The 25,983-nt window shown below is 47.6% G+C and overlaps 7 protein-coding genes across 7 annotated transcripts; 3 read left to right on the top strand and 4 right to left on the bottom strand.

Annotated features, from left to right (window-relative positions):
- Positions 1 to 93: 93 nt before the first annotated feature.
- F4813DRAFT_309852 (MFS general substrate transporter) lies at positions 94 to 2,527 on the bottom strand. Its single transcript, XM_049240867.1, has 4 exons — positions 2,186 to 2,527; positions 2,057 to 2,130; positions 539 to 1,989; positions 94 to 481 (listed from the first exon to the last, which is right to left on the bottom strand). The coding sequence occupies exons 1-4, from the start codon at positions 2,396 to 2,398 to the stop codon at positions 366 to 368; spliced, it is 1,854 nt and encodes a 617-aa protein (XP_049101962.1). The 5' UTR covers positions 2,399 to 2,527; the 3' UTR covers positions 94 to 365.
- A 1,350-nt stretch (positions 2,528 to 3,877) lies between these two features.
- Positions 3,878 to 5,545, bottom strand: F4813DRAFT_401023 (ferrochelatase-domain-containing protein; the record flags this gene model as incomplete). Its single annotated transcript, XM_049248345.1, has 3 exons — positions 3,878 to 4,626; positions 4,678 to 5,242; positions 5,300 to 5,545. 3 exons carry the CDS (start codon positions 5,543 to 5,545, stop codon positions 4,169 to 4,171), a joined length of 1,269 nt encoding a protein of 422 aa, XP_049101961.1. The 3' UTR covers positions 3,878 to 4,168.
- A 390-nt stretch (positions 5,546 to 5,935) lies between these two features.
- On the top strand, positions 5,936 to 8,325 carry F4813DRAFT_309813 (ku70 protein). Its single transcript, XM_049240866.1, has 3 exons — positions 5,936 to 6,150; positions 6,207 to 6,803; positions 6,857 to 8,325. The coding sequence occupies exons 1-3, from the start codon at positions 6,088 to 6,090 to the stop codon at positions 8,135 to 8,137; spliced, it is 1,941 nt and encodes a 646-aa protein (XP_049101960.1). The 5' UTR covers positions 5,936 to 6,087; the 3' UTR covers positions 8,138 to 8,325.
- A 1,197-nt stretch (positions 8,326 to 9,522) lies between these two features.
- On the top strand, positions 9,523 to 12,720 carry F4813DRAFT_386864 (uncharacterized protein; the record flags this gene model as incomplete). Its single annotated transcript, XM_049246474.1, has 3 exons — positions 9,523 to 10,033; positions 10,086 to 10,933; positions 10,984 to 12,720. 3 exons carry the CDS (start codon positions 9,523 to 9,525, stop codon positions 12,718 to 12,720), a joined length of 3,096 nt encoding a protein of 1,031 aa, XP_049101959.1.
- Positions 12,721 to 13,216: 496 nt separating this feature from the next.
- F4813DRAFT_309803 (guanine deaminase) lies at positions 13,217 to 15,482 on the bottom strand. Its single transcript, XM_049240864.1, has 2 exons — positions 14,986 to 15,482; positions 13,217 to 14,927 (listed from the first exon to the last, which is right to left on the bottom strand). Exons 1-2 carry the CDS (start codon positions 15,236 to 15,238, stop codon positions 13,714 to 13,716), a joined length of 1,467 nt encoding a protein of 488 aa, XP_049101958.1. The 5' UTR covers positions 15,239 to 15,482; the 3' UTR covers positions 13,217 to 13,713.
- A 1,726-nt stretch (positions 15,483 to 17,208) lies between these two features.
- F4813DRAFT_309787 (SGNH hydrolase) lies at positions 17,209 to 18,736 on the top strand. Its single transcript, XM_049240863.1, has one exon. The coding sequence runs from the start codon at positions 17,349 to 17,351 to the stop codon at positions 18,156 to 18,158; it is 810 nt and encodes a 269-aa protein (XP_049101957.1). The 5' UTR covers positions 17,209 to 17,348; the 3' UTR covers positions 18,159 to 18,736.
- A 51-nt stretch (positions 18,737 to 18,787) lies between these two features.
- F4813DRAFT_350620 (beta subunit of fatty acid synthase) lies at positions 18,788 to 25,942 on the bottom strand. The gene is made up of 3 exons (XM_049242320.1): positions 25,446 to 25,942; positions 20,146 to 25,386; positions 18,788 to 20,093 (listed from the first exon to the last, which is right to left on the bottom strand). Exons 2-3 carry the CDS (start codon positions 25,337 to 25,339, stop codon positions 18,991 to 18,993), a joined length of 6,297 nt encoding a protein of 2,098 aa, XP_049101956.1. The 5' UTR covers positions 25,340 to 25,386; positions 25,446 to 25,942; the 3' UTR covers positions 18,788 to 18,990.
- Between the last annotated feature and the right edge of the window lie 41 nt (positions 25,943 to 25,983).

Genomic DNA, 25,983 nt, shown 5'->3' with positions numbered 1-25,983 from the left:
TGCGTGCGTAAAATTGTGTCTATAGATTCGAATCCTTAGTAAATCTTGTTACCCCTAAGGTGTAAGACTACCTATATTTAACAGACAACAGTATAAACAAATCTAAAATTAACCAATATTACACTAGATTGTACATATATTGGTGCAAGGCAGGCAGAAAATATTTACGCCAGCACCGATTTGAATTCGTACATATGAATATATCTTAGGTACATAGGTAGGTAGGTATAATGTATATCATCTGAAATGTCATATATATAAAGGTAGTCATTTGACCTAGATGTCAACGACTTTTTACTTACATCTTTCCTTTCGTACATATATAAGGTTGCCGTATGTGGTATTATATCGATACAATAAGTCGTTTAAACCCGTGGTAAGGAATCACCGATAATCTCTTCATCAGACATGACATTTGGGTCCTGGGTATCACCGGGAATTCGAACCGGGACTGCAATATAGCCGTCATCTTTCAAATGTACTATGAATAAAATTAGTTTTTATAGCCTTTAAGGCATCGAGGTGGAGTGAGACTCACGATGAGGTCTTACGAAGAAGCTTCCGAGTATCGCTAATCCGAACATCGAAGCTAACAGGACGAAGAAAGCCTGTGGAAAAGTCTCGACTGTTGCAGCATAGACGCCGTTGAAAAGCGCGGGAGCAATAACCCTTCCGAGTGCATGTAACAGGCCAATAGCTCCCAGCAGGGAGCCCACACGCTGGGCTGGAACATGCTTCGTGATCGCGCTTTGGATAGTGGCATTTGCTAAACCGCCAAATGCGGTAGCCAGACCGCAGAGGACAAAAAATTCTTCTGAACGCACGAATATGTAGCCAAAGATACCCACGGCATCACTAAGGAGAGCAAAACGTAGGAGCCATACATCTAGGTTATCAGCCCCGGAGCTTTTCTCGATCACATTCACGTCGCCATTCTCACGCCTCCGACGGCGCAGTGGCAGGACGCGGAATACGTAGTTGATGGCTGGGAGTATGAAGAGAAGGATGACAACGCGCGCCAAGCTAACGACCGATACAAACTCCGAGGCTTCTAGGGTGTCCCAATGGAAGATGTGTTCAGAGTAGAGTACAATAATAGTACCAGCACCCATAGCGGCAGCTAGGAGCATCGTGTCGATGAGAGCAAGGATAATCAGGTTCCGCCGCAGAGGACTATTATCCCTCCCACCAGGGACTAGTATCTTTAAGGGAGCAAATGGGTTGGCGCTCAGAATTGCGGGAAGCCAAGTTCCCATATGGTCATCGACAAAAGAAGCAGCTCGTGGCCCAATGAAGACCTGAACTGAATCTGGAAGTCCGGATCTAAGTTCAATGGCTGCAGCTTCGTTTTCGGCACGATGCTTCTCGCGTGCAGCGAGCTGACGTTTCTTTGATATCGACTCGGGAAGAATAAACCAGAAATATAGGATGACAGCGGCGTGGCAAACCAAGACGACATAAAATATCGATATCAGGGAACTCGTCCATTTGACGAAATAACCAGCAATCAGAGGTCCAAACGCCAAGCCAGTAAATAGACAAGCATGTAGGTAGCCAATATGTACTCCGCGCTTAGATGGAGGTGCACAATCACTTGTATACGAGTTAGTTAATATGCTACCCGCCGTAAAGGAACCCGTTATGCCATCGAAGAACGCGCCTAGGACTAGCCATTGGTAGCTGACGGTATCTGGGAACTTTGCAGCCAAGATAGTGATACACTCGTTGACTAAACCGCCACATGACGCCATCACCATCAAGCGCTTTCGACCGTGCCGATCAGATAGTGCTCCTACCTTTGGTGCCGTGATCGCGCTTAAGGCGCCGGTAAGAGCACTTATTATAAGTGTGAAAGCAGCGACCTTCTTTTGGACCGGGGCGCTGGTGCATAAGTCATCATCGGCGCCTAAAGGTCCTAGTAGATTTATAAAATTCGGTTCAAGCTGCTGGCGGTCGGTGAAGTGAGTACGACATATTAACTGAACAATTCTAAAGGAAGTAATGTTCTAGTAAGCGATTGTTGTTAATGGAAGTGCGCTGAAGTTGTATGGCTTACAAATTGAGCTTCGGCACGAGAATACCGCCAAATGCAAGAGAGAACAGAAGATACGGCGCTAGAAGCCAGTATACCTGATTTCAAGTTAGCTATTGGAGTTTCTTTGCATCTCATCTGTATACAACGCACCGATGGTGTCCGCCACCATGGGAGATCGGCGAAATCTTCGTGTCCTATCCAGCTCTCCTGACCCTTCCCATTCCTGTCATCTTCTGTCGCATTACTTGTGCTTGCGCCGACCAGCGGACTCGTTTCCGTTGCTCCCTCCCATTGGTCTTCCTCTTCGTCTATAAGCAAGATCGGCCTACTATCTCTTTCGACGGGTTGCGCATTGCTCGTCATTTTGGCTGGGGGCCTATTGCGCGATTACGGGCTAGTTCTAGGAGCCGTTCAACAACTCGAATATCTAGCACCGCCAAATATGAAACGATGAACCGGATACGCCGGAGTATTCGACGGATTCCGTAACCTAGTGCTTTGATGATGCGCCGTTACACTATGTAACTAACTAGAACGCCTGAATAGAGAACTATATAATCAGCTATAAGGCGATCACCTCCGCTTCGATGGTATGTCTTATTTGGAACCCGACGGAGGTCTGTCATTGACCTAGAGGGTTTAGAAAGAGGGAATGAGAGAAGAAGGTGGAGAGAAGCTCCATGCCGAAAGTTATATTATAAGTGTTTAAGATACCATTGGTCGATCTACGTTGATGATGTGTAGTTAGGATTCCAGGATTCCAATTAGAGCCTGGCTTTGCTTGATATTGGGTGTCTCGACAACCCAACGGCCGAAAAATGCCAGCGCTAAGCGTTAGAGAAAGTGATGCGAAAGTTACGTGTGGGTTATATTGGATTATCTATTAACCTAACCTAGTTGAATCCCGTATCTTTGGGAGTGGGTGGATCCGTGGGTTGATGGATCCGTTAGGTACATAGGTCATTCCATGTTACATAGGTAGGTACATATCAACATCATTAAATGGTACATGTATGTAACTACCTAATTCTATAACATTGAATGTCTACATTATACGTACATAGGTACGTACGTAACTTAGACTATCGGATAAGTGACGACTCTTTTTTCATCATATGCATACTTGATCTATTATACATCATTATATTTCATTCAGTCATTATACGCGAGTCGCGTTTTTAAATTCGCATCCGTAATTAGCGTGAGACAATAGATGAAATGCGCGCTAGCTGCGATGTAAAGCCTACCTAGGTACCTACAGATGTATGTATTAGAAATACAATAATGTAACCTAGTAGGTACAAGTACATATTGTCAGAGGTGGAGGCCGTGGCGTGATGTGATAGGAAGGGTGTTAAGGATCCCATCAGTTCCTAGATCTAATCAGTACAACGAGGTATACTTCGTAATCTTATCTTTTATCTAGGATCTTGATCATTGAGCTATGATGTAAATCAAGAGACATACGTACATAATTCTCACAGCAAAAGGTACCTACGTAATCTGTAGTGTATACTCTTGGTATACGGTATACGAAGGCAATAATAAAGGAGGATGTACGAAGCAAGAAGAGAAGGCATTGCTTACTAAATCTCAAATCAAGTGTAATGCTAGACTATGTACAAAGTGTATGTAGGCAATCATCAGAGTGGGGAGACATGCTCAAGTTATCGCCAGCTAATTGATGATGCAGATGTTCGTGGGGTGCAGGAATTCGGGGTCCAGCAGGATCCGACAACTGACAGATTTCTAAACTCCACTATGTACCTACCTCATAACTAGACTTAACTTACATAACATAACCCTTAGTATACCTATCAATTCATATTTAGGCGTATGTAAGAGGTAGATAAGGGGAATTGCTTGAAGTAGTGATATATATTGAACAGCTGAGTCTTGAACGTTCTATTCATATTTATTAATACATAAACTGGGAGTCGTTAGGTTCATTCAATCAAAACTGATTGATTTCTAATCCAACGCGATTCGTATAACACACCCAAACACTAAATAAGTAGTTGGCTAATACCAAAACGCCTAATTTTCTAGTCACTCTCGACTACCAAAAAATCAGTTACAGATGTGTTGATGTCTTAATGAGCATGATGATTCCCGAGAAAATAGTTGCATATCCTATACTGCAAAAGCATTTTCTGGCGAGGCAAAGAACTTCTTCGACTCGGAACATCGTTCACTCTTGCAACCAGGGCACCTCAGGCCCATCTGGTGCGAGCACGCAACGCCACTGTCCAAGTGACTCTTCGCAAGGTTTGCGAGAGCATCAATAAATATGGGGTTACCGTTAAGACTTTCTACTCGTTTAACTGTGTCTGCATGGCCGGACTCTCCTATTACCTCTTTGTCGAGCTCAAAGAGCGTTTCGATATGATCAGAAGTAAACGCAATGGGGATAAGAACAAGGTCTTTTTGTCCCTTGGCGATATATTCCTCAACCGAGCTCTGGGTTTGAGGACCCAACCACGGTTGAGGACCGACTTGTGACTGCCAACATAATCTGTAAGGGTTAGAGAACTTTAGTCGTTGCATGACGGCGTATACTGTTGCGGCAACTTCGGCGGGGTACGGGTCGCCTGAAAATTTGTTAGTTGAGATGGCTTGAGACTAATATGTGTAATCCCTACCTCGATTGACTACCGTCATTGGTAAGCTGTGAGCTGAGAATAATAGGACGACTTGACTCCGTCGGTCTTCTGGATACTCTGCCAGCGTTTTCTCAATATTGCTAGCAAATGCCTCTACTAATCCCGGATGTACCGGCCACCTGTCAATGACACTCCATTGAATCGTACCCGGTCCGGATTTCCCTTCTAATCGTTGCCGCCATTTCCATAGTTCATTGAGACTGCTTCCCGTTGTAGAGCAAGAGTATTGAGGATATTGTGTGAACGCCACAGCCCTTCCTCCCTTGCCGTTTCCGAAGCCATCCGCCAGCAATTTATTATACATTTCTTCGGTTAGAGGGTCTGCATAGCGAAATGCGACATAGGGTTTATGAGGCGCTGTTTCAGGCGATATTCGGTCGAGAATCTTGCACATATGTTCACTTTGATATTCTGACCATTTTCGAATTGGGGAACCGCCACCAATCTCTGCATATTGCTTCTGAATCTTTGGAGTTCTTCGGCTTGAGATGAGGGGGCCTATATAGTTTTGAAGTCGTCCCAATGGTATTAGGTCGGCGTCTGCCTACTTATATGTTAGACATACACTGAGACGTATGGTACCGTACGAAATTAAACGTACAAATAAGCGGCTCAGAAAGTCGCCAACTTCGTCTACCGTGGATGGACCGCCCATATTTAGGAAAACCATGGCTGTTGGGCCTTTCGATCCTGTCGCATTTTGTGTGACAGGGGGCGCTGGCGTCGCGAATGATCTCATCTGTAGGGCACTGTTCTTCAATGGCTGGATGCATAATGGTGTAGAATTAGCAGTAGCAGTACCAGCTGCTCTGCGCGCGAGCTGCGCAATATAATGGCGTGCTGCCATATTGCACGAACTCATTACTTTATGACAGTTTGACGGCAAAAGGGTATAGAACATTTCTTGAAATTATTTAAAAGCACGGGTAGCTCTAATAGGACAGGTAAGTAAATCTGAATTAGTCTCGAAAAAGTTCACCAATCAATGACGAAATGCTCGGGGCCGGCTTTCCGAGGGACCAGGCCCGAGTGTCCGATTAATGTTAGTGGTACCTTAGAGGGCCAATGAAACATGTTGAATTGCCTAGCAGGAGCTAGACAGCCAAGTACCTTGGCTAGATACCTACATGTAAGTATCGTACTTCGTACATATATGGGTTTACTTGAAAATCACCTGATAACGCGATTATTTCATAAGAAACCTCTTTAAATCATACGCGTTTAAGCGCGATGTCTGCCTAAATTTAGGTACCTTAGGTTTCATGATCTACTGCTATTAACACATGTCCATATAAAAACAAATAAAATACATTCTCAATTTACCTGAATCATATGTGACCTTTTTTCTTCTCATACCCAACTTAACAGGGGAAGAATTCACCATCCGCCATGGCAGATCACTATGAGAGACGAGAGGAAGAGGAAGAAGAAGAAGAAGAGATTGGCGAACAGGTATTTCGTTCGTCTAAATATATATATTCTAGTCCCTCCTATTAATCATCAATTAGGACTTCAAAGCTCAGAAAGATGCCCTCATTTTCGCCATCGATGTGAGCAATTCAATGTTACGACCACCTCCTGAGTCAAATGACAAGAAGGCAGACAAAGATCCTCCCGTGTTTGCTGCTCTGAAGTGCGCATATCAGGTGATACAACAGCGAATTATATCTAACCCGAAAGATATGATGGGCATTATTCTCTTCGGCACCGAAAAGAAGAAGTACCGAGATGAGGAGAACCCTCCTTATCCGCACTGCTATGTCTATACCGACCTCGATGTTCCCGCGGCTGAAGATGTGAAGAATCTCAAAGACCTTCTTGAGGGAGGGGAAGATGCTGATGAGATTCTCACACCATCTAGTGAAGGAGTTGTAATAGGAAGATTGCTTTTCTTGGCGAATAATCTCTTCACCACCAAGGCACCGAACTTCGGATCCCGAAGACTGTTCATTATCACAGACAATGATGATCCTCATAAGGAAAGCAAAGAGCTTAGGGAAAACGCAGCATGCCTCGCAAAAGATCTGTACGACTTAGGTGTCACTATAGAACTCTTCGCAATCACTCGCGAGGACGAAAAGTTTGATTTCACCAAGTTCTACGACGTAATTCGCCCATTTAGATCTGACTGTTATTCTCGTTCACTAACCTTTCCTAGGACATTGTTTATCGGGACCCGGTTGTCGAAGAAACACATCTTGGGAGGGTTTCTACATCGAAGTCTGGCAGCGGGCAGACACTTCTGAGTTCGTTAACCTCAAATATAAACTCTAGACAGACTCCAAAGCGAGCATATTTTAGCAATATGCCGCTTGAGCTGGGCCCTGGACTTCAGATCTCAGTTAAAGGGTATAACATAATTCACAAGCAGACCCCCGCACGCAGCTGTTATATTTGGCTAGATGGTGAGAAAGCACAGATTGCCGTTGGCGAGAGTGCCCATATCGCTGAAGATAGCGCTAGAACGGTACATACGGGCGAAGTCAAAAAAGCATATAAATTTGGCAATGAATATGTCTATTTTGGCGAAGAAGAGCAGAAATCCATCAAACAATTCGGTGGTCCGATAATCCGAATCATTGGCTTCAAAGACAGATCACAGCTAGGATTCTGGGCATCTATCAAAACATCCATCTTCATCTTCCCAAGCGAACAAGGTTACGTTGGGTCCTCGCGTGTCTTCACTGCATTATGGCAGAAACTATTAAAGTCTAAGAAGATCGGCATCGCGTGGCATATTGCTCGAACAAACGGAAACCCTCAGCTAGTAGCTGTTATTCCCTCTACTGCGCAATCAGACCGCAAGTCGGGCATATATTTCGTACCGGCTGGCTTATGGCTTTATCCGATTCCGTACGCTGACGACCTGCGCGAGAGCCCTGGCCAGGGTAATCTCGTCAGAACCACGAACCAGTTGACTGATACGATGAACAAGATTATTGGAAACTTGCAGCTGCCAACTGCCACCTATAATCCATCAAAATATCCTAATCCCGCACTTCAATGGCATTATAAAATCCTTCAAGCCCTTGCACTAGAGGAAGAGGTACCTGACAAACCAGACGACGCGACCGTCCCCAAGTACAAGGCGATCCATAACCGATGTGGTGCATATATCCAAGAGTGGTCACGGACAGCGGATAACGTTTTGGGCATGGTTAGAGATGCCAATGCTATCAAGCGGGAGATGGACATTGACGAGGGGAACGATGAGCCTAGGCCAGCAGCGAAGAAATCGAGGGCAACTGCAACGAAAGTGGGCGCTAGTAGTACAGGTATGAACAACGCACAACTGAAGGAAAGATATGAACAAGGAACCTTGTCAAAGCTGACAGTAGCTGAATTGAAACCGATCTTGAACGATCGAGGGATTGATTCGAAGGGGTTGAAGAAGACTCTCATCGAGAGGCTTGAGGAATGGATTGAGGATAATGTATAAATCGAGGGATTTGAATTATGTAGCTATCGGCGTCCAAGGCGGCTAGGTGTAGGCCTGGCTTCGGCGCTGAGAACGATATCACTTCCAGATGAGTAGTAAGAGACGCAGTTATCCCTTTTACACACCCGAGAGCATCCCAGCTGTAATTCTCCTTACATCTACTGAGGAGCAGCGGTTAGGAGGTATCTAGGTACCTTACGTATATGACCAACCGATGCGATCTTTGGTTAACTGGGTAATTATATTTCCTATTGTTTATACTCACTTGTCTTAATTTTGCATTTAACCACACGCAAGTCTCTATCACGAGAAATAGGAGGTATCCAAGTACCTAGGTAGGTATAGATGCAACTGCCAATGAATCAATATAAAAGGTCTATGATAGAAAGTTAGGTAGGTGTTGGCCTTTTGCCACATCACATATCATTAGTACGCCAGTACGTAAGGTGCTATTAACCTGTATAAGTTCAAATGTTAATTTAATACTTAAACATGAGGGCACCCCTGCGATGCGCCATAATAGCCCGAGTTTACGAAGGTAATATGGTGCTGCCGGGGAATGGCGCGCTGCGCGCGCCATTCCCCGGCAGCGGCACCTGGAAACCTCGAATATCGACCTTTATAAAAATAAAAATAAAAAAAGGAAAAGGGGGAAAACGTGTGGGGTTTGAACCTAAGCTTCTATAAAGATAGGTATGTATTTCGAGAAAAAGATAAAAGTGGGGACTTAGAAAAGCACGTGGCTAATTCTACTTATTTTGGGGATGCACCGAATCAAAACGCTTAAAAAACGCCGCACGGACGAACTTCCTCTTTCGAAAAAAGGTCCCCAAGACAATATCCCTCGTAAACTCGGGCATACCAACCCCGCGTTCTCAGGTATCTAAGTATCTAAGGTAGGTAAGGTTCTACAAGTCGCTAGGATCTTCAATGCTATTTGGTGGAGATGTTATTTGAAATAGTTAATAAATATTATATTGCTTTATTTATATAGCAAAATACAAACCTATTTAAATATTCTAGCTTAGTCTTTGCTTAAATAGGTAATTTTAAGTGGCAAAAGTCACCTAAACATCACGAAATATATTTATAATTATATTTTGCCATAATATTTCGAGTGTTTTGATACTTCTCTCCTTTAAGTAACATCTCTACTAAATAGTCTTGGACATCCTAGCGACTTGTAGAACCTTACCTACCTAGGTACTTCAGCTACGCCTTACCTAACCTTAGGTAACCAAGTTGCCCCAGAGCTGCGACTTCCAACGCGTTTAGTCAAGCTCTCCACCTGCATCTATTTTTGTTCATTTCGCTCCATCTACATAGCGCCTAATTCAGCCAGCGGTTTCTGGGAATAGCAGAACGGCCCTGGAGTCATCGGCGGAATGGATGCCCTCTTGGAATCAACCAGGGGTAATCTGGTATGTAACTCTGTTCAAGATGTACAAGACAGACTGCACCGCCTCCTCGCTTCTAGATCGTCCGATACGCGCGCAGACCATGCCTCTTTTACATTCGAGCTTCGACATAATGTAGTCTTTCACTTAAATCCAGATACCGAAAATAGTCCCGCCGACGATATCGTCAACCCTACCGAACAATCGCACCATCAACCCATTACCCGATCCGTGAATGCCATCGAAACAGTACAAAACCAACCTAGCGATGACCCTATCCTCCAGCGCGCCGTCGCAAAGCATATCGTCGGTGCGATGGGAACTGTAGATAACAGTTCATGGATAGTACGAAAAGTTTCTCGGGATTCACAAGGCTGGGCATTCATGTACATCTGCAAAGACTCGCTGCAGGCATGGAATCGCGCGAATGCGAAAAACACCGAGAAGCATGCAATTGGTAGTTATAGCGGGCCAGGTGGCTTGGATCCAATTAATGCCAGTAAGTATGGATGTTAAAATCTTGCGTGCTTAAGCCGCTGACATCATCATAGCTCGTCCTGCCTTTGATTGTCGCGGAACCCTCACGATTGCCTTTTCGAAATCCGCTAGAGGCGTCATCGTTAAATATGATCACACGCCCATACACAAGACTGTCGCGCAGTTGGTAGACCTTATAGCACCTACTCTACCGCCCCCTCCCGTCAACAATGGCGGCACGGGAAGCCAGAGGACGCCAAGGGCCAAGCGACCCCCACCAGTGGAAGGCGAAGAAGGGAGCCGCAAGAAACGTTCAAGGAAGAAGGAAAAGGCTCCAGAAGCACCGATGGGAGGTCCCCCTCCTGGGGATGGCCAAAATAGCCAGAACATGGCCGAATCGCAGGGTGTAAACCACGGCGGTGTATACGTTACATCGGTTCCGATTGTTCCCCCTGATGAAGTCAAACGCCGTAGACAAACGGCGATAGATCTCCTTAACGGAAGGGACATCGATCCTGCGACACTCTCTGAGGAACAATTCAACATATTTGCAAATCAGGCACCAAGTCTACAGACAACTTCGTTAGATATGTTAGCTAAGTATGGCGCCGAGAGGTTGAGAATTGTCCATCCAGATGATAAGGATGCCAATTCAACTCCCGTAGAAGAACAATCTACCAATACAACCCCTGCTACTGTACCAGGCCAGGCGTCTGCTCCTGAAATAACCGAGACGCCCACGAAGAAGAGGCGTTCCCGAAAGAAAAGGTCTGACGGGACAGTAACTGAAGTTTCTATCGGTGATGGTGCGGTAGTGTCAGTACAACAGAGCGGCGAAATTGGAACGACAACTTCCACTCTAAAACTGACGACCAAGAAAACACGCGGAAGTTGTGAGACTTGCAGAGACAGGAAGCTCAAGGTAACTTGCACTTTATTACTAAATAGAAATCTAATACTAACACATTCTAGTGCACTAAAGAACATCCTAGTTGTTCTGTCTGTACTGCAGCTGAGGTAGAATGCATTTATTTGCCACCGAAACCACGACGGAAAAGAGTGGTAATCTCTGGTGAAGTGGTTGAAAACGAAGATTCCGACCTACCTGGAGAAAGGGAAGAATTCCAGGCCCAAATCCAATCTCAGGAGGCACCATCGCCAATGCCAACAATGCAAATCCTAGTAGAGTACCAAGCACCTGCTATTGCGCCGCCAATCCCAGATCCCGATAATGAAGAATTCATCCCAGATCCAAACATCTTGTCGGGACCTGTTGAGCATCCTCCCGCTACCACGCAACCTTCTATACAACATTCAACAACGCAATACTACCAGAGCCATAGCAATGGCCTCACATTTCCCCAAAATCCGCAGTCCTCGACTGGACTGACATCAATGTCGACTTTAACATTCCCAGAATCTCAAGCCCGTGAAACCCAATCCGAGTCTCCTAATTTAGTCTTTCCGTCGACATCCCATCAGACTGAGCACCCATCCGGTTCAACCTTTCCGCGACCGGTCCCAGAAACGAGTCAGAAGGCGCAAAACACGCCCATGTCTGACCGACGTAGTCTTCCCGCCACCCAAAATAAGCAAACACCGATACCCACACCAGTACCACCGCCAACCATACCGCAGCATGTCCCCAATTGGAATTCTCCTTCCACAACAGGGCATGCTACTACAGCGTCGCCGACATTAACCCAGCAGCAAACATCTAGGCGGTCAAGGTCACGTAAGTCTGACGTGGAAGTTAGACAGCAGGCAAATGACAGTATGAGACAACCGCCGGCCGTATCGCAGGTCGCAGCAAAAAATCAGAGGCAGCCGTCGCCTGCAACGGGGTCACCGTACCAGACTGCAACTCGCGCAAAGTCGCGACAGGACCATAGGTCACAGACCAATACACCCGTTGTATCCACATCTCGCCCTCCTCCGCAGGCCCCGCAAGCTGCTGTCAGTGCGTCCTACAGTACAACTGCATCAGCCTCGATTCCAAGCTATGACCCCTATCCACGTTATGACAACACAATTAATGGTCAATATAATAATGCAAACAACGACCAGGATTCGACTCGCATTGCGTACGAACCTGGCTCGTACCAGGCTCATACAGCTGCTATAACGTCGGCGTCCTATTCCTCAGCGCCAGCATATGATTATTCCCGGACTACAAGTTCATCGAACCCTCTCTCCCAAGCCCTCAACTCATCGTCCGGATACAATAATACCAGCAGTAGTACTGCAACTTCTCAATGGCCCACCTCACAAGCTCGAGGTAGCCAGGCACACGCCCAACCACAAGCAACCAATGCTTACCCTATGGCATCAACTACTGCATCTACCTCTAATAACTATGGCACAAATTCTGCGGAGTCACGGACCTCCCATCAGAATACCCCTTACACCCAATCCCAGCCTCAATCATACAATTCCTACTCAGCACAGCAGCCGAGCACGAGTCAGCCACACCAGCAACCCCAGCAAACCTGGTACCGCTTTAACGCCAACAATAATAGTAGCGCCGGCGCAAACCAAAACGCCTACAGTAATCGAAACAGCGGCTACGGCGGTACTGCAAGCTCAAATCTGACCGCGTATAGCAACCACAGATCTAACATGTCCAACTACCCTGGGCACAATTACGGGTCTGGGTCGGACGACCAGAGCATATATGAGTTGCTAAGGGCCAACGGCTCTACACATTAGGACATGCCTATATTACCCTTGATGGCGATTTTGTCCATTTGAGCATATGTTATATTAGGGAACGACGGTGATTTCGGCCGAAGGATTTATATACTTGTACAGATGGATGAAGGAATACGTTTACAGCCCCGAATAGGGCGCGAACGCACCTCGGGAAACCGAAACTAGAACTGCTGCTTCCTTCAGCAAACACCTTTCATAATATTTGTATCTGTATTTGTATCAGGACCCTGGCTTGCTCCCCCGTAAAGGGATCAACTACGAACACCTACGATACTGAGCACGAGCCTAAAAGGCGGGGCGAACGGAAACGGTTTGAATATAGTATGCCTTCGGGTTAGATCTGTGGGATATCAGGAATATACCGTGTATATAGACTTAGATAGCCCCACACGCCGCATGCCCCTAGGGAGGCCTCGCACTACGTGCCCCCGGCGTTAAATATACAACAACAACAACAAGGAATACGTTTATACCCAAGACAGGAAAAGGATGCTGTGATATATGTATTAGCTACGGCATTAGTCCGAGATGCGAGCGTTGTTATTCTAACAGGCCACATGGCGCGTTGTGATGCGCTATAGCTTTTCATGTGGATAACTGCTTTAGTTACATTGACGATACCACTATGTGATGTGTTTTAGACTTTTTTATCGTCCATCTTAGTACCCGTGCTCATTGCAGTGCGGAACGAGCTCCTAAGGAGCGAGATATCTTCCTCGTATCGAAATTTATATACCCGTTGCGCATAACACATATTTTAATCAAAGTGCCGTCCCTTCGATTATTGCGATTCTGTCTATAAACCCTAGGAGAAAATAGGAATACATATATGCCATAACATACCAAATTAGAGTAATCAGTAGGTCCAGGTATGTAGGTAGGTACCTAGGTATGTATAAACACAGGCTTTGTCTATGTATCAAGCTATCTACAGCATATCGTGTCTAAAGTAAGCCGAGTTGAAATTGCTCCAAGTATCGCTCGCTCGCTCTATCTTCGCTGATGCACAAGCCGTCCGCGCACCCAAACTTTCTTCACGTTCCTGTCGTCGCCATTGAATACCCACTTTGCGACGCGGTCTTCCCATCGCTCCCAGCCGAAGATATCCACGTTTCCGGTATCGTGTTCTTGGTCTTGGTCTTCGTCTTGTTTTGATTCCGTGCCGTCGTCTTCGTCGGGAACGAGTCCGAGCCCGATTAGCTGTGCGTCCCATTCCTTGCCTACTTCGAATCCGCCAATTTTCTCTCCTAAACAAACGACTTCGGCGCCGCCTCGGGTGGCCAAGTGTAGTACTTCCTCGACGCTTAGCCGGACGCGCTCACGGTCGTCTTCTGCTTCGGCGTCTATCTGCTTCTCCCCGGTTCGCGATGGCATAGCGAGATGATTCGACACGAGAGCGGCCTGGCGCGCGGCATCGAGTACGCTGGGACTATATCCGCCGCTAACATCGGTGCCGAGGCCCACGCCGACCCCCTTATCCAGCAGCCAGCGCACACGGGCCACGCCGCTCGTCAGCGCCGAGTTGCTACAGGGGCAATGGGAGACCTTGGACCCGCGACTCGCGACGAGGTCGACCTCCTCGTCGCTTAAGTGGATCGCATGCGCGAGGATCGTGCGCTTGCCTAGCAATCCGAAGCGGTCGTACACGTCGGCGTAGTTCTTGCTGTCGGGGAACATGTCCCGCACGAGCTTGAGCTCGTCAACGTTCTCCGCGATATGCGTCTGGATCGGGAGGTTAGTTTCCTTGTGCAGAGCGCCGAGCTGGGCCATGGCGTCTACGCTGCACGCGGGTGCGAAGCGGGGGGTTAGAATGGGGCTTATGAGATCGAAGTCCGCGTCGATGCTCCGGATGTGGTCGATAGTAGCGCGTGTTGCGGCTAAGGATTGTGACGCGGATTCATCGAGGTAATAGTCCGGGCCAAGGTTATCCATACACACCCGGCCGACGAAGGCACGCTGGCCCAGGGATAGACATAGGTCTGCAAGCAGGTTTGTGGACGGCACGTGGATTGTGGCGTAGTAAGCTGCGGTGGTGGTGCCGTAGGCCAGGGTTCGCTGGATACAGCGTGTGTATACCCTGCGAGCTTTGGGGAGTGAGGAGAGGGATGCTTCCATGGGGAAAGTATATGTGTTTAACCAGTCCAGGAGCGTAGACTTGCCGAATATGCCCACGTTAGGATACTGTGGTGCGTGAATATGCGTATCTGCCGCTGGTGAGCAAAGGGATAACTTCAAGTGAAAGGGGGTGAAGAGTATTCTTACCAATAAACCCAGGAAAGAAGAATTGGCCCTCTTTTGCTATCGTGACGGTGACATCGTCTGTTTTCCAGCCTAGCTTAGGATATAAAGTCTCCTCGGCTTTCTTCTGATCGTATTGCTGCTCGACAGCAACGATCTTGCCGGACTTGTCCACGCAGACTGCGGTGTCATGAAGATATTGGAGCTCGCCGAGTTTGACACTGTGTATGAACAAGCCCAGATATAGCTGGTTCTTCTCGTTCCCTAGAGGAGCCATGGTGAATTGGTCTCTTGCTTGACTCTTTCGACGGTCTCTCTTTTTCTTGACATAACCCAAACGCGGGTGTCTGGTCTTATTTTCAAACCCCAAAATAAACCCTTGCTGATTCTTCAAATTCCCTGTTGCAATCAGGAGCAGCGCGGCGAGATATCATAAGCCCAGTAAGACTATGTCTGCTCAATATAATTCCATTTAACCCGTCTTCAACTATATCAGTTCCAACCTATGGTTAACCCAAACGCGTAACCTAGCAAATTATGCACCCAGGATCTCAACATGGGTAATCAAATTTCGTGACACGATGCAAGTGACGTAACCGAAGTCGACAGGGAGGTGTATCGTCGACGGAGAATTTAAAAGGGGGAGGGATAGAAATAGAAAAAATGGTTGTACTTTGGTGATAACAAAGAAGTTTAGGTACACTATCTTACCTAAGGTATTGTACCTAGGTAGGTATGTACTTAGGTATATAGGTACATTAGGTACTTAAGTACAGGTTACTAAAAGGCAGGTTAACCTAGATGATTAACTACATGAAGGTAGGTACACTACATAGATAAGGCAGTCTTCTAGATTAGGCGAGATCCCACTGGTGGTTCCTGTATCAAACCAAGGACCGGAACTTACCAGAGTTTTTGCTAAGGTACCGACTTAAGGGATAACATGTGCACAGCGTTATGGTCACGTCCGATGGAAGTCGGTCAACGCCGGCACCCGGGGCCACATTCCTATTGGACCTATTGGACCTATTAGTGCTTGTCCTTGGAGCTACGAATTTCTCCAGCAGCCCCAGTCCCCCATAACCCCGCCGAGAATTAAGCTATCGATCGCTATCTTTACCTCCTAGGTCATGTCTTAGCTCTCATGTCTTAGTTCAGCTGCGACAATATATTTTAACTATACATATTGTTTCCAAGTCTACCATTAGGTAAGGGAATATTATCTTTTATCTTTAGGTACTTGATGTTAGTCAACTACCTAACTAGTTAGTTACATTAGTTATAGTTAACTTGTGTATTAAAGGTGATAATTAACTCCAAACAATTATTCCAAGTTCCGTTTTCCACTAATGATTTACTTTCCTATTCCTCTTCCGCTTCACTTTCTCTTTAAGGAGATAGCTGAGAGTAAATGTCAACAACTTCGTACTTAGCTCGCCTTTATTATGTCTTGCATGGCGTTGCACCGGTGGTGGTACTTCAAGGGTTATGGGTATGACTAGTAGAACAACAGGCGATGACGTCTAATAGCTTAATTCAAACGACATCCTCAAGTTGCAACATTATACAATACATGTTCGCTTAGAATTCACCGTTACCCGGGTACAAATAACACAATCATCGGCCCATCGGACTGTCTTACTCGAGAGAGTAAATAGTTATAGTCTATCTACTACGCTCTCTACTACGCTCACTACTATCACAAGACAAGACTCAAATAGCATCGTACAGACAAGCTCCAGCATTCGTAAGGCCAGCCGTCGCATAGCAAAGCGGTGTGACAGGAAATAATACCGTAACCCGCATCCTGATTGGCCAGCGCAGGTACCGGAGACACGACGTAGACAAAAACTACCGAGGATCCGGCTAACTACGCCTATTTACGCCTATTAAATCCGACATATTATTTATTATTAGCAACAAAAGTAAAAATAAGGATAAATACATAGAGAGAGAGAGGGGGGGCAAGGATAGAAACTCCCCGGACCGGCAACACCAAACGTCGTGAAACAGAATTCCCCCTCTAAAAGAGAAGAAGAGAAAGGAAAAAAAAGAAAAAAAAAAAGCCCGAAGCCGATCCTCGCTCTCGTCATCCGAAAGCTCCATTCATTACGTTGTCGTCAACGCGTTCGTTTCCTCAATCTTGTCTTACATACGCAACCTCCCGATATCTAACTCTTACCCACCCGGTCTTGGCTAAGAGAGAGGGGCGACCTGATCGACACACCAAACTGCTGTGATAACTATAACAGCAGACTGCAAACAGCCAGCATTGTAACCCCCTGGTTAACCCTGATCCTGTGTAACAATCTCCCGTTTCCCATCTTAGCAGATCTATAACATCTTATATATATATATATATATCCCCCATCACTCCATCTCCCACCATGCCCCTCCACATAGCCAACCTCGGCTCCTCCTTCGCTGCCGGCCCCAGCATCCCGCCGTGCGTAGACGACGCGGCGGGGCGCTCCGGCGCAAACTTCGCGTGTCTGGTAGCCAAGCGCGCCGGCGCCCAGCTCACGGACTTGACGGTCTCCGGCGCCGTCCTGCCTAACATAACCACGGAGCCGCAAGATCGCGGCGGCCGCCTGTTCCCGCCGCAGATCCAAGGGTTGCCTGCCGACGCCGACGTCGTGTTCGTGCTCGGCGGCGGCAACGACATCGGGTACATCGGGGGGCTGTTCGAGGACACCCTAAGCGCATCCTGGCTAGGCGCCTTTGTCATGCGCGTGCGCGGCACGGGCGGTGCACCCCTCGCCACCACCGTCCTCGACGTCGCAGGGCTGGCGGCTAGGTACGGCGGGGTCCTGGATGCGATCCACGAGAAGGCGCCCCGGGCCAAGGTCCTAGTCGTCGAGTACCTAACGATGCTCGGAACGCACACGCAGGCGGGCACGGACGTGCCCTTCGGCGAGGACAGAGTCGCGCACCACCGCGCCGTGTGCGAGCGGCTCCTAGAAGCGACGGCTAGAGCCGTCCAAGGCCGCGAGGCCTGGGCCGAGCTAGTTTCCGTGGGCGCGGCGAGCGAGGACCATGCGATCGGGGCCCCGGAGCCCTGGGTCTCGGGGTTCACGTGGAAGCTGTTCTACGCGGGGGGCGCGTACCATCCGCGGGCCGAGGGCATGAAGGCTGTTGCCGATATACTGTATAAGAAGCTAGTCGACCTGGGAATAGTGGAAGACGGCGAGCTATGAAGCTGTGGCGGGAAAGGTGGGAATAAAATTGACCGGATTGGGTTGGATATGATTTTAAGGACTTGGACGCGACGGGACGAACCGATTCTGCTGCGTGGGCAAACGCTGGCTTCTAGAAGACTGCACTACCGTAGAAGACTGCTATGCTATCTTGTGTAGGATAAAAGAGTCTTGTGGTTTTCACATAACCTAGATAGCGTTTACGGGATATGGACTTAAGGTGAAGCTAAGTCTTTCATCTAGCGTTTGTTCCTAGACGCAGAGTATTCATTCTACTACACTACCTGCTTATGGAACGCATGGGACCTCCAAATATAAAGGAATGGGTTTATGGTGGTCCTATATGGGCTCTATAGAAACGATTATAGCCTTAAATTATACTATGAAAGCATTTAAGGTAGCTTAGCATGGTAGTCTCAACAACAGCATCTTCAAGACGAAAGTACGGCAATGATGACTACCTATGTTAGGATCATATAAACTGGTAGCGTGGCAGAACTTATATTGTAAAACAACGCAATAAGCTCCCATCATACATAATTCACCTAGGTCAAAATTCAATCCCCTTTACCGTAACCTGATAGATTACATGTGTATATCATACGCACCATGTCAAATACAACCTAAGATGTGTTAAAATTATTAAATAATTCATTGTTTGGATAGCTAGATACACCCCAAACCTATCTATTGCGGACAGACCCCAACACCAAGTTTTTCCATCCGAACGTCGTAAATATAGTAGCACAGGTGCTGATGAATACAAGCCCAAAACACCGCCAATGTGATATTGTTTTTCAATACCACAGCGCCTCCTCGTATGACCCATATTTTAGTAACCGTTCACCTGCGAAGGAGGTGAGTTAACACCGTTGGCACCATTGACGTCTCCCTGATAACTATCCCAATCCTGCAGGATCTGCGCGATCTTGGGTGACCCTGTGAGGTCGTATACGTTTTGGAAATATTCTTTCGTAAGCTCGAATGGCCGGGCTGTTACATTAGGAATATACTTTCCGACTAACTTGGCGGGATCGATCGAAGTCTTGTTGATCTTCTTCTGGAGAATATTTCGGAAAGGCTTGACGCCTGATCGTAAGAATGTGGAATGGAATGGCACGTCTATGCCCTTAAGAGGGATAGTAGCAAACCCTCTTTCGAGTTCTAGGGGTGTGGGCTTCTCCAAAGTCTTTTGAGCACAACCCTTGATTATGTCAACGAGGTGCGCCTTCACTTCCTCAATGCTCAAGTCTTGGCGAAGCTGGTTAATATCCACCTTCTGTGACTTCAAGAAGTTCAGGACGCCAGTGAGGGTGTCCAGAGCGCGTAGGTCACCAGCACAGACGTACTGCATATTGGCGATGTTGTAGTTGACAATCTCCAACAGCCAGCCTGTCTCCTCGGCGATGTTACTAACCACGTATCGGAGGGCGCCCTCGCTAAAAGTTTTGGAGATTCGGCTAGGGTTGACAGCACACATCGAATAATTCGATCGGCCTTGGGCATCTCGCTCCACGGCGACTTGCATTGTCAGACCACGATAGAATACAACTGAGACTAGTGATTCAATGGGCAGAACGTCGGCTAACGCGGCAAGGGCAGAGTATTCGCCCAAGGAATGGCCAGCAAAGGTGCTGTCTCGTGGTACGAGACCCTTGGCATTCATGTCTTCAAAACTAGCCTTTTCCATGAGGGTAAGGGCGGGCTGTGTGAACTGGGTTGCTGATAGAAGACCTGTGGGTGACCGGTACGTGTACGATGTCGTCTTCACATTGATCTCTTTGAATATGCGTTCGGATTTCACGGAACCATCTGCAGCAATGGTCTCGAAGTTCATCTGCATGTAATTCTCGCGGATTGCTTTACCCCGAGGACCACCAAAGTGAATAGTCAATTCCTTCGGGTTATTCTTCACGATGTTCAAAATAGAGAAGCCTAAAGCATGTTAATAGGTCGGCACCTATGATCAGATACGGGGTAAACTCACCATATGTATCTAGGAGATACTTATCGGCCCTATCCCAGACTTCCTTGGCAACGGGACTGGAATTGTACAAGTCCATACCCATGCCTTGCTCTTGAGATCCCTGACCAGTAAAAACATACGCTGTTACCGGTTGTTCCACTTCAGCCTCTCCAAGTAGCACCTTCTCCTCGGTCTCCTTATTACTCGCTTGAACTTTGATAATCTTGCGACCACCAATCATACCAACATGCTCAAGTTTGACTTGGATGTCATCGTTGGGCAGTACCATACCAACGAGCGAGGCGTGAAAACTGCGGACGCGGCCAATGTTATTCTCGGCTGCCCAAGTCTCTACTAGGCTTCTCACCGCAGCACTCGAGTACATGCCGTGGGTAATAGTGCCAGGAAGGTTGGCATAACTGGAGAAGACACGAGAAACGTGGATAGGGTTGTAATCACCAGATACCTTCGCGTATGTCTCATTTGAAGCCGGTGCCTTTAGCTGTAGAGGTGCCTTGCCGCTGAGGGGAATAGGGTTCTCAAAGTTTATCGGCTGCTCAATGGAAGAACCGTGTCTTGCGAGGTAGTCAACAACTGGGTTACCATGAGACGAACCGGCTTCGTAGTCAACGCTTGCTACTTGAATGATCTCCTTGGTAGGAAGCTCCAGTAGCACCTGACCACGGGTCTCGACGCTGCTGTAGACAGTCTTGTTCTTGAACTTGTAAAAACTCTGTAGGCGGAATGTTAATGTTTGGCCGAGCAGTTCAATATCATTGCTGTCAAACTGAATCCAGTCCTTGGACTTCAGAACTGCAACGTCCTTGGAAGTATCAAGATGGACTTGCATAGGCGTCTCCATTTTGCGCTGGAAGGTATTTTCATAGTCCGTATAAACGCCACGGTACAAGAATTGTGATGTGACCTCCATAACAGCTTTACCATCTCTATAAATCGTACCGCATACTTCGACCATCTTGCCGGACTCTTCGTTAATTACAGCGTTGATTTGAGCCGTCGTCTTAACCTCGTCACCCTTCTTCAAGGGATCTGCACCTGGCATCATACGGAAGCCGTTAGAGAGATGAACAAGCTTAAGAAGATCGCCATCGATCTTTCGGGGGAAGATGGGTTTTGTGATGGCCTTCCATCCGACGACGATAGCGAAATCCATAGGGGCAAACATAACCTTGCCAGGTCGATCAACGAACGCCTCGCCGGTGTTGCCAACAGCGTGAACGAAGTCGTTGATGTCCTTCTTAGTAATGGTAGTTCGCCCTCCGTCAAATTTGCTGGTGACTGGAGCGTCGAGGTCAAGAGTTTCATCTCCAAACCAAGCACGCCAGTAGAATTCTTTGATACGGTCATTTCGTCCTTCCATGACTTCGTGAATTGGTGCATATCCAGCTTCAGGGTGGTATGTAAACCGGAGTGGTAGCGACACGGGCTGGCCGAGAGCAGTGGTGTCCTTGATCATGCTAACGACAATCTCACTCTTGCCATCTAGCTTGACTTCAATCACATCGACGTAATGATTGTGTCGTGGTTGCTCGCGAACGATGATGGATGTTTTAGCTGGATCATTAGGATATAGAATCTCAACGAAAAGACCACGGATTGGCGCGAAGATTCTCTTCATCGGATTTGTCTGGTACTTGTTACCTTGCACTAATACCTCAGAAGTGAATAACGCATGGCGCCAATTGCGGTTTGGCCCTGCCAACAGCGCAAGCCAACTGTCAACGGAAGGTAGAACAACACCGGGAGACGATGATAAGCGGTATGTGTTCTTGTGTTGGTCATATGATACTATAAGGCCTTCGATATCCAATGGCACCTCGGTATCGATGAGCTTACCACCGAAGTATTCAATGACTGGAATGGCTTCGGGTTTGTTGGCGTATATGTCCCGGGTTAAGTTAGAGATATGAGTGTTGTGGATTCCATCTAGGATGTCCTTGATGGGCTCATCTAGCACGGTTGAGTACTTGACAGCAGTAGGGCCTTGAAGAATACAAGTACGCCCAACATCTTGATCGATGACCGCCGCAAGATCTTCTGATTGCCAGAGCGAGTCTTTCTTGAAGAAGAACTCGAAATTCTCGTCAAGAGATGGAACAAAAGTCACGGGCTTTTGGCCCCGACGTTGGCATAGAAGTAAGAAGTGCTGAACGTCCTGAGCATTTATAATCTGAGTCTCAGCCTCAGGATAATGCGAAAGAATCCTCTCAATAGCAGAAAATGGCTCCTTAAGTTCCGAGTAGTTTTGCAGGTAGGAAGGCTGCCCAGTACCGTGAGTAAACCTTTCTTCAACGCGATGAATGAAATCACACGTGAGCCTGGTGAATGATGGGTCAATCCATCGTGACTCGTGCTTGACGTAGAGAAGATCTACCATCCGGCGCACAACTTCGCCGTAGGTCATATCCTCGAGGTCTACGGTCTGGCCAGCCTTGTTTCGGCCAAACCACACCTTCTGGAAGTCATCGTTCAACTTCTTGATTATGTACTCTCTGTTCTTTTTCAGTTCAGCAACGCGCTTTTCTTTTGGTAAGCTAAAGATCTTGCTGTCCATTTCTGCCCAGAACCTGACACCCCTGGTTGCGAGTTTGTGAATGGGCTCACCCATCTCCGATCGTACAGTGATAACACCACCAGCCGGACCCTTGTAAGTCTTCTCCCACTCCTCGTCGTCAAGCCCCTCGGCGTCTATGATGGCTTGCTTAGCATCCCTACTCGTGTGCGCTTCCTTAGCGACCATCATACGACTGCCAAAGAGACAACCGTCGAAAGGCATCGGTGGGTAGCCGAATTTCTTGGACCATTCACCGGTAAGGTATGGATATGTGTCCTCGGCTCCACCAAATCCGCTGCCAGCGACAAGAATGATGTTGTCCGACCGTCGAATACGCGGGTACATTTGTAAGATGGGCTGGTGGAAATCCTCGAACGAGTGATGACCTCCTCCTCGACCGCCAGTCCATTGTAGGATGACAGGGAAGGTCGGGTTTGCCTTTGCAATATTGATAACGGCCTGGATGGCTTCCATAGAGCCTGGCTTGAAGGCGATGTGTTTGAGCCCAAGAGTTTCTATATACTCTTGGGCAACTTCGATCGAAGGAACACCCGCACCGATAGTCAAGCCTTCAATAGGAACACCCTCGGAACGGAGCCGGCCGATCAATGGGATTTGCCAGCCCATAGCACGGGGGTTGACATAGATTAAGTTGATCGTAACTCCTCGTCCGGCTGGAATGGCCTTTTCGATCTTGGACAGCGCCTCGGTCATGGTCCTACCGTTATAGTAACCACCACCGGCTAATTCGATATGATAGCCAGCATTCATGGTTGCTGCAACAAAATCCCACGGGACAGTGGCTGGCGTCATACCGGCCACCATAATCGGAGGCACGCCCAATAACCTGCTCATCTTAGTGTCCACGTACGTATGGCCACTTGATGTCTTGACTAGCCGAGGGCCGTATTCTTTGACCCAGTCATTCGCGTATACCACAGCGTGTTCTTCGTCACGGTCGAAGAGTTCAGACTTGTAGCCAACTTCTTGAGCGGCACCGTCAATGGTACCGGCCAGAATTACACGTACGCCCGTGCCTTCTTTGTTGCGGCTAGTTAAGATGCCGAGTCCTGAAATACCACCAGGGCCAAAGTCCAACACGTGGGTTGCTCCAGGGAAAATAGTTGCCTTCTCCCAGTTGACTGGGTCGCGTGTGATCATACGGATTAAAGAGGGGACAATATCTCCCTTAACTTCATCTCTCAGATCAGCGCCGGTGCAAGTGTTGTAAACAGCAATTCCTAGAGACGCAGAGTCGATCTTCACATCTTTAAGGTCCTCATCAATCAGTTTAGTTGCGTCGATAAGGTATTTGCTGTGGAAAGGTGCGGTAATGGGCAAGAAACGGTTCACAAATCTAACTTTTCGTTCTGTGTGAGGAATTCGAGTTTGATCAAGACCCGTTGGTGCCTTAACCTTTCGCAACTGAAGATTTAGACCATAAAGTGAGATTGGCGGGCCAGTAACAACCATATTCCTAGGGCTGTTCACAAGCGATATCGCGATGTGACGATCTTCGGGAAGATACTGGTTCGTGGCATCGATGTGTTTTTGTACCTCACTCTGCGGTAGGTCCCGGATACTCAGCATGGGAGTTGGGTCCCCTTCGCCGTTATCAATCGAGTCCTGAAGCATAACGGGAGTCAACGAAGTTTTGGGGAAAACCTGCTGGCTACGAGCACCGATCCAAAATAGAATTGTAAGGGCATCTTTCGCTAGCTTTTCGTATGACTCCCACGAATCTGCGGCAGCGGTAGCTGCTGCAACAATAACACCTTGAGAATGGCCGGTCGCGCCGCGAATGCGATCTCGCAGAATTCCAGGATGTACACCAAGCCCCTTTCCTAGGACTTGATAGTGGCATAACTGTACCAACCCGATTAGAGGTAAGCTCACGGGAGCAGAAATGAGGTACTGAGGATCGGGAGTTGCATCTGGGTTGCGTAGCCATTCCATTACATCGAGTCCCTTTGCGTATAACTTTTCTGCCCTCGACTCTAGAGCAAGGGTGTGAAGTAGGTCGGCCGATGTCGTGACGAGCTCCCCGACAAAAGAGGGGTACGTCTCATATACTTCACGCAACTCGTCGAAGTATTCGATAATGTTTCCTTGACCACCAAAGATGCTATAGATACCAGCAGTGCCCTCATCTGCAGCTCTCAGAAGCGCAGATTCATGTGGTCTGATAGCACGATTTGCTACTGAACGAGCTGCATAATAGCATCGTACAACAGCAATCTGCTTTGCGAGAATACCTGGCAGGTTCTTTGCTAGGGTGTGAACATCGTTTCCCCGAAGGAACATTCGCTCGAACTCGTTAAGAACGAGTTTTAAGACTTCCTCGTACGAACCCTGGGCATCATCTTCCCCCTCTTCGACTTCGTGCGCTACGAATCCCATGTACCTCGCAACAAGTTCTGCTATGGAGGACGGCTCGTCATCTAGAGCTAATTCATCGGTGGGTGCTGGAAGGCCGGCTGTAAACCGGTCTTTGAGTTGGGACGCATGGAAATGAACACCGGTAGGCACGAGGAACGAAGCCTCCAGAGATCCATGCACAATGGTGAGAGGTCGGAGGGATGAGTTTGATCTGGGAGTAGATACGCCCGTTTGAGGGCCTGGGCCCGCGGTCCCGTACATGATTAAGGGTATCGAAGAATAACGGGTGAGGCAGGCAGGTATCGGTGCTTGATTTTATGTTAGAGATTAACATATTAATCAGGCTCTTCTGGGAGGTCTATCTTACTATTAATTATATCTCCGTGAACTCAGTAAAGAGCAGGAGATGTAATGTTAGGAATCTTTCGGCGGGGAAAAATTATTCAATGTGGTTCGGATGGTAAACTTGGGAATTGCGCCCACAGATTTGACCAGGTAAATAGCAGCCTCGCTATCGAAGAGCTGACTGACGAAGACAATTACCTGTCACGAGGGCAGAGTCATGAAAGAAAAGTTTTTTAGGGTAGGACTGAAGCTGGGAAAGATGTGGTATTGCAGCTTCGATATGTAAGAGACAGCGTCGTGGCGGGTCGGATGCAGTTGAAGAGAACTTCGTTACCGACATCCAATGCATACGCACGCAGTTAAGGTTTGTGGTACCTTGGAATTCGGTTTTCAGTATTAAAGCCCCTGTCAAGCCCCTCTCAACGTTGTATCTTTTACCCGACGTAAATATCTATGTAAACAGGCCTAGCGAATATTCACAAAAGACATCGCCCTCGACAGAAAAAAAATTTAAGTTCTTGTTGGGGATTTGTTTGGGTTAGGGTGCCACATTGTAAAAC

The sequence above is a fragment of the Daldinia decipiens genome (assembly GCF_022478715.1).
Source record: "Daldinia decipiens strain CBS 113046 unplaced genomic scaffold F4813scaffold_7, whole genome shotgun sequence".
In the NCBI taxonomy this organism is placed as follows: Eukaryota; Fungi; Ascomycota; class Sordariomycetes; order Xylariales; family Hypoxylaceae; genus Daldinia; species Daldinia decipiens.
The sequence above is the reverse complement of the archived record's forward strand: the minus strand, read 5'-3'. Positions and strand labels throughout refer to the sequence as shown.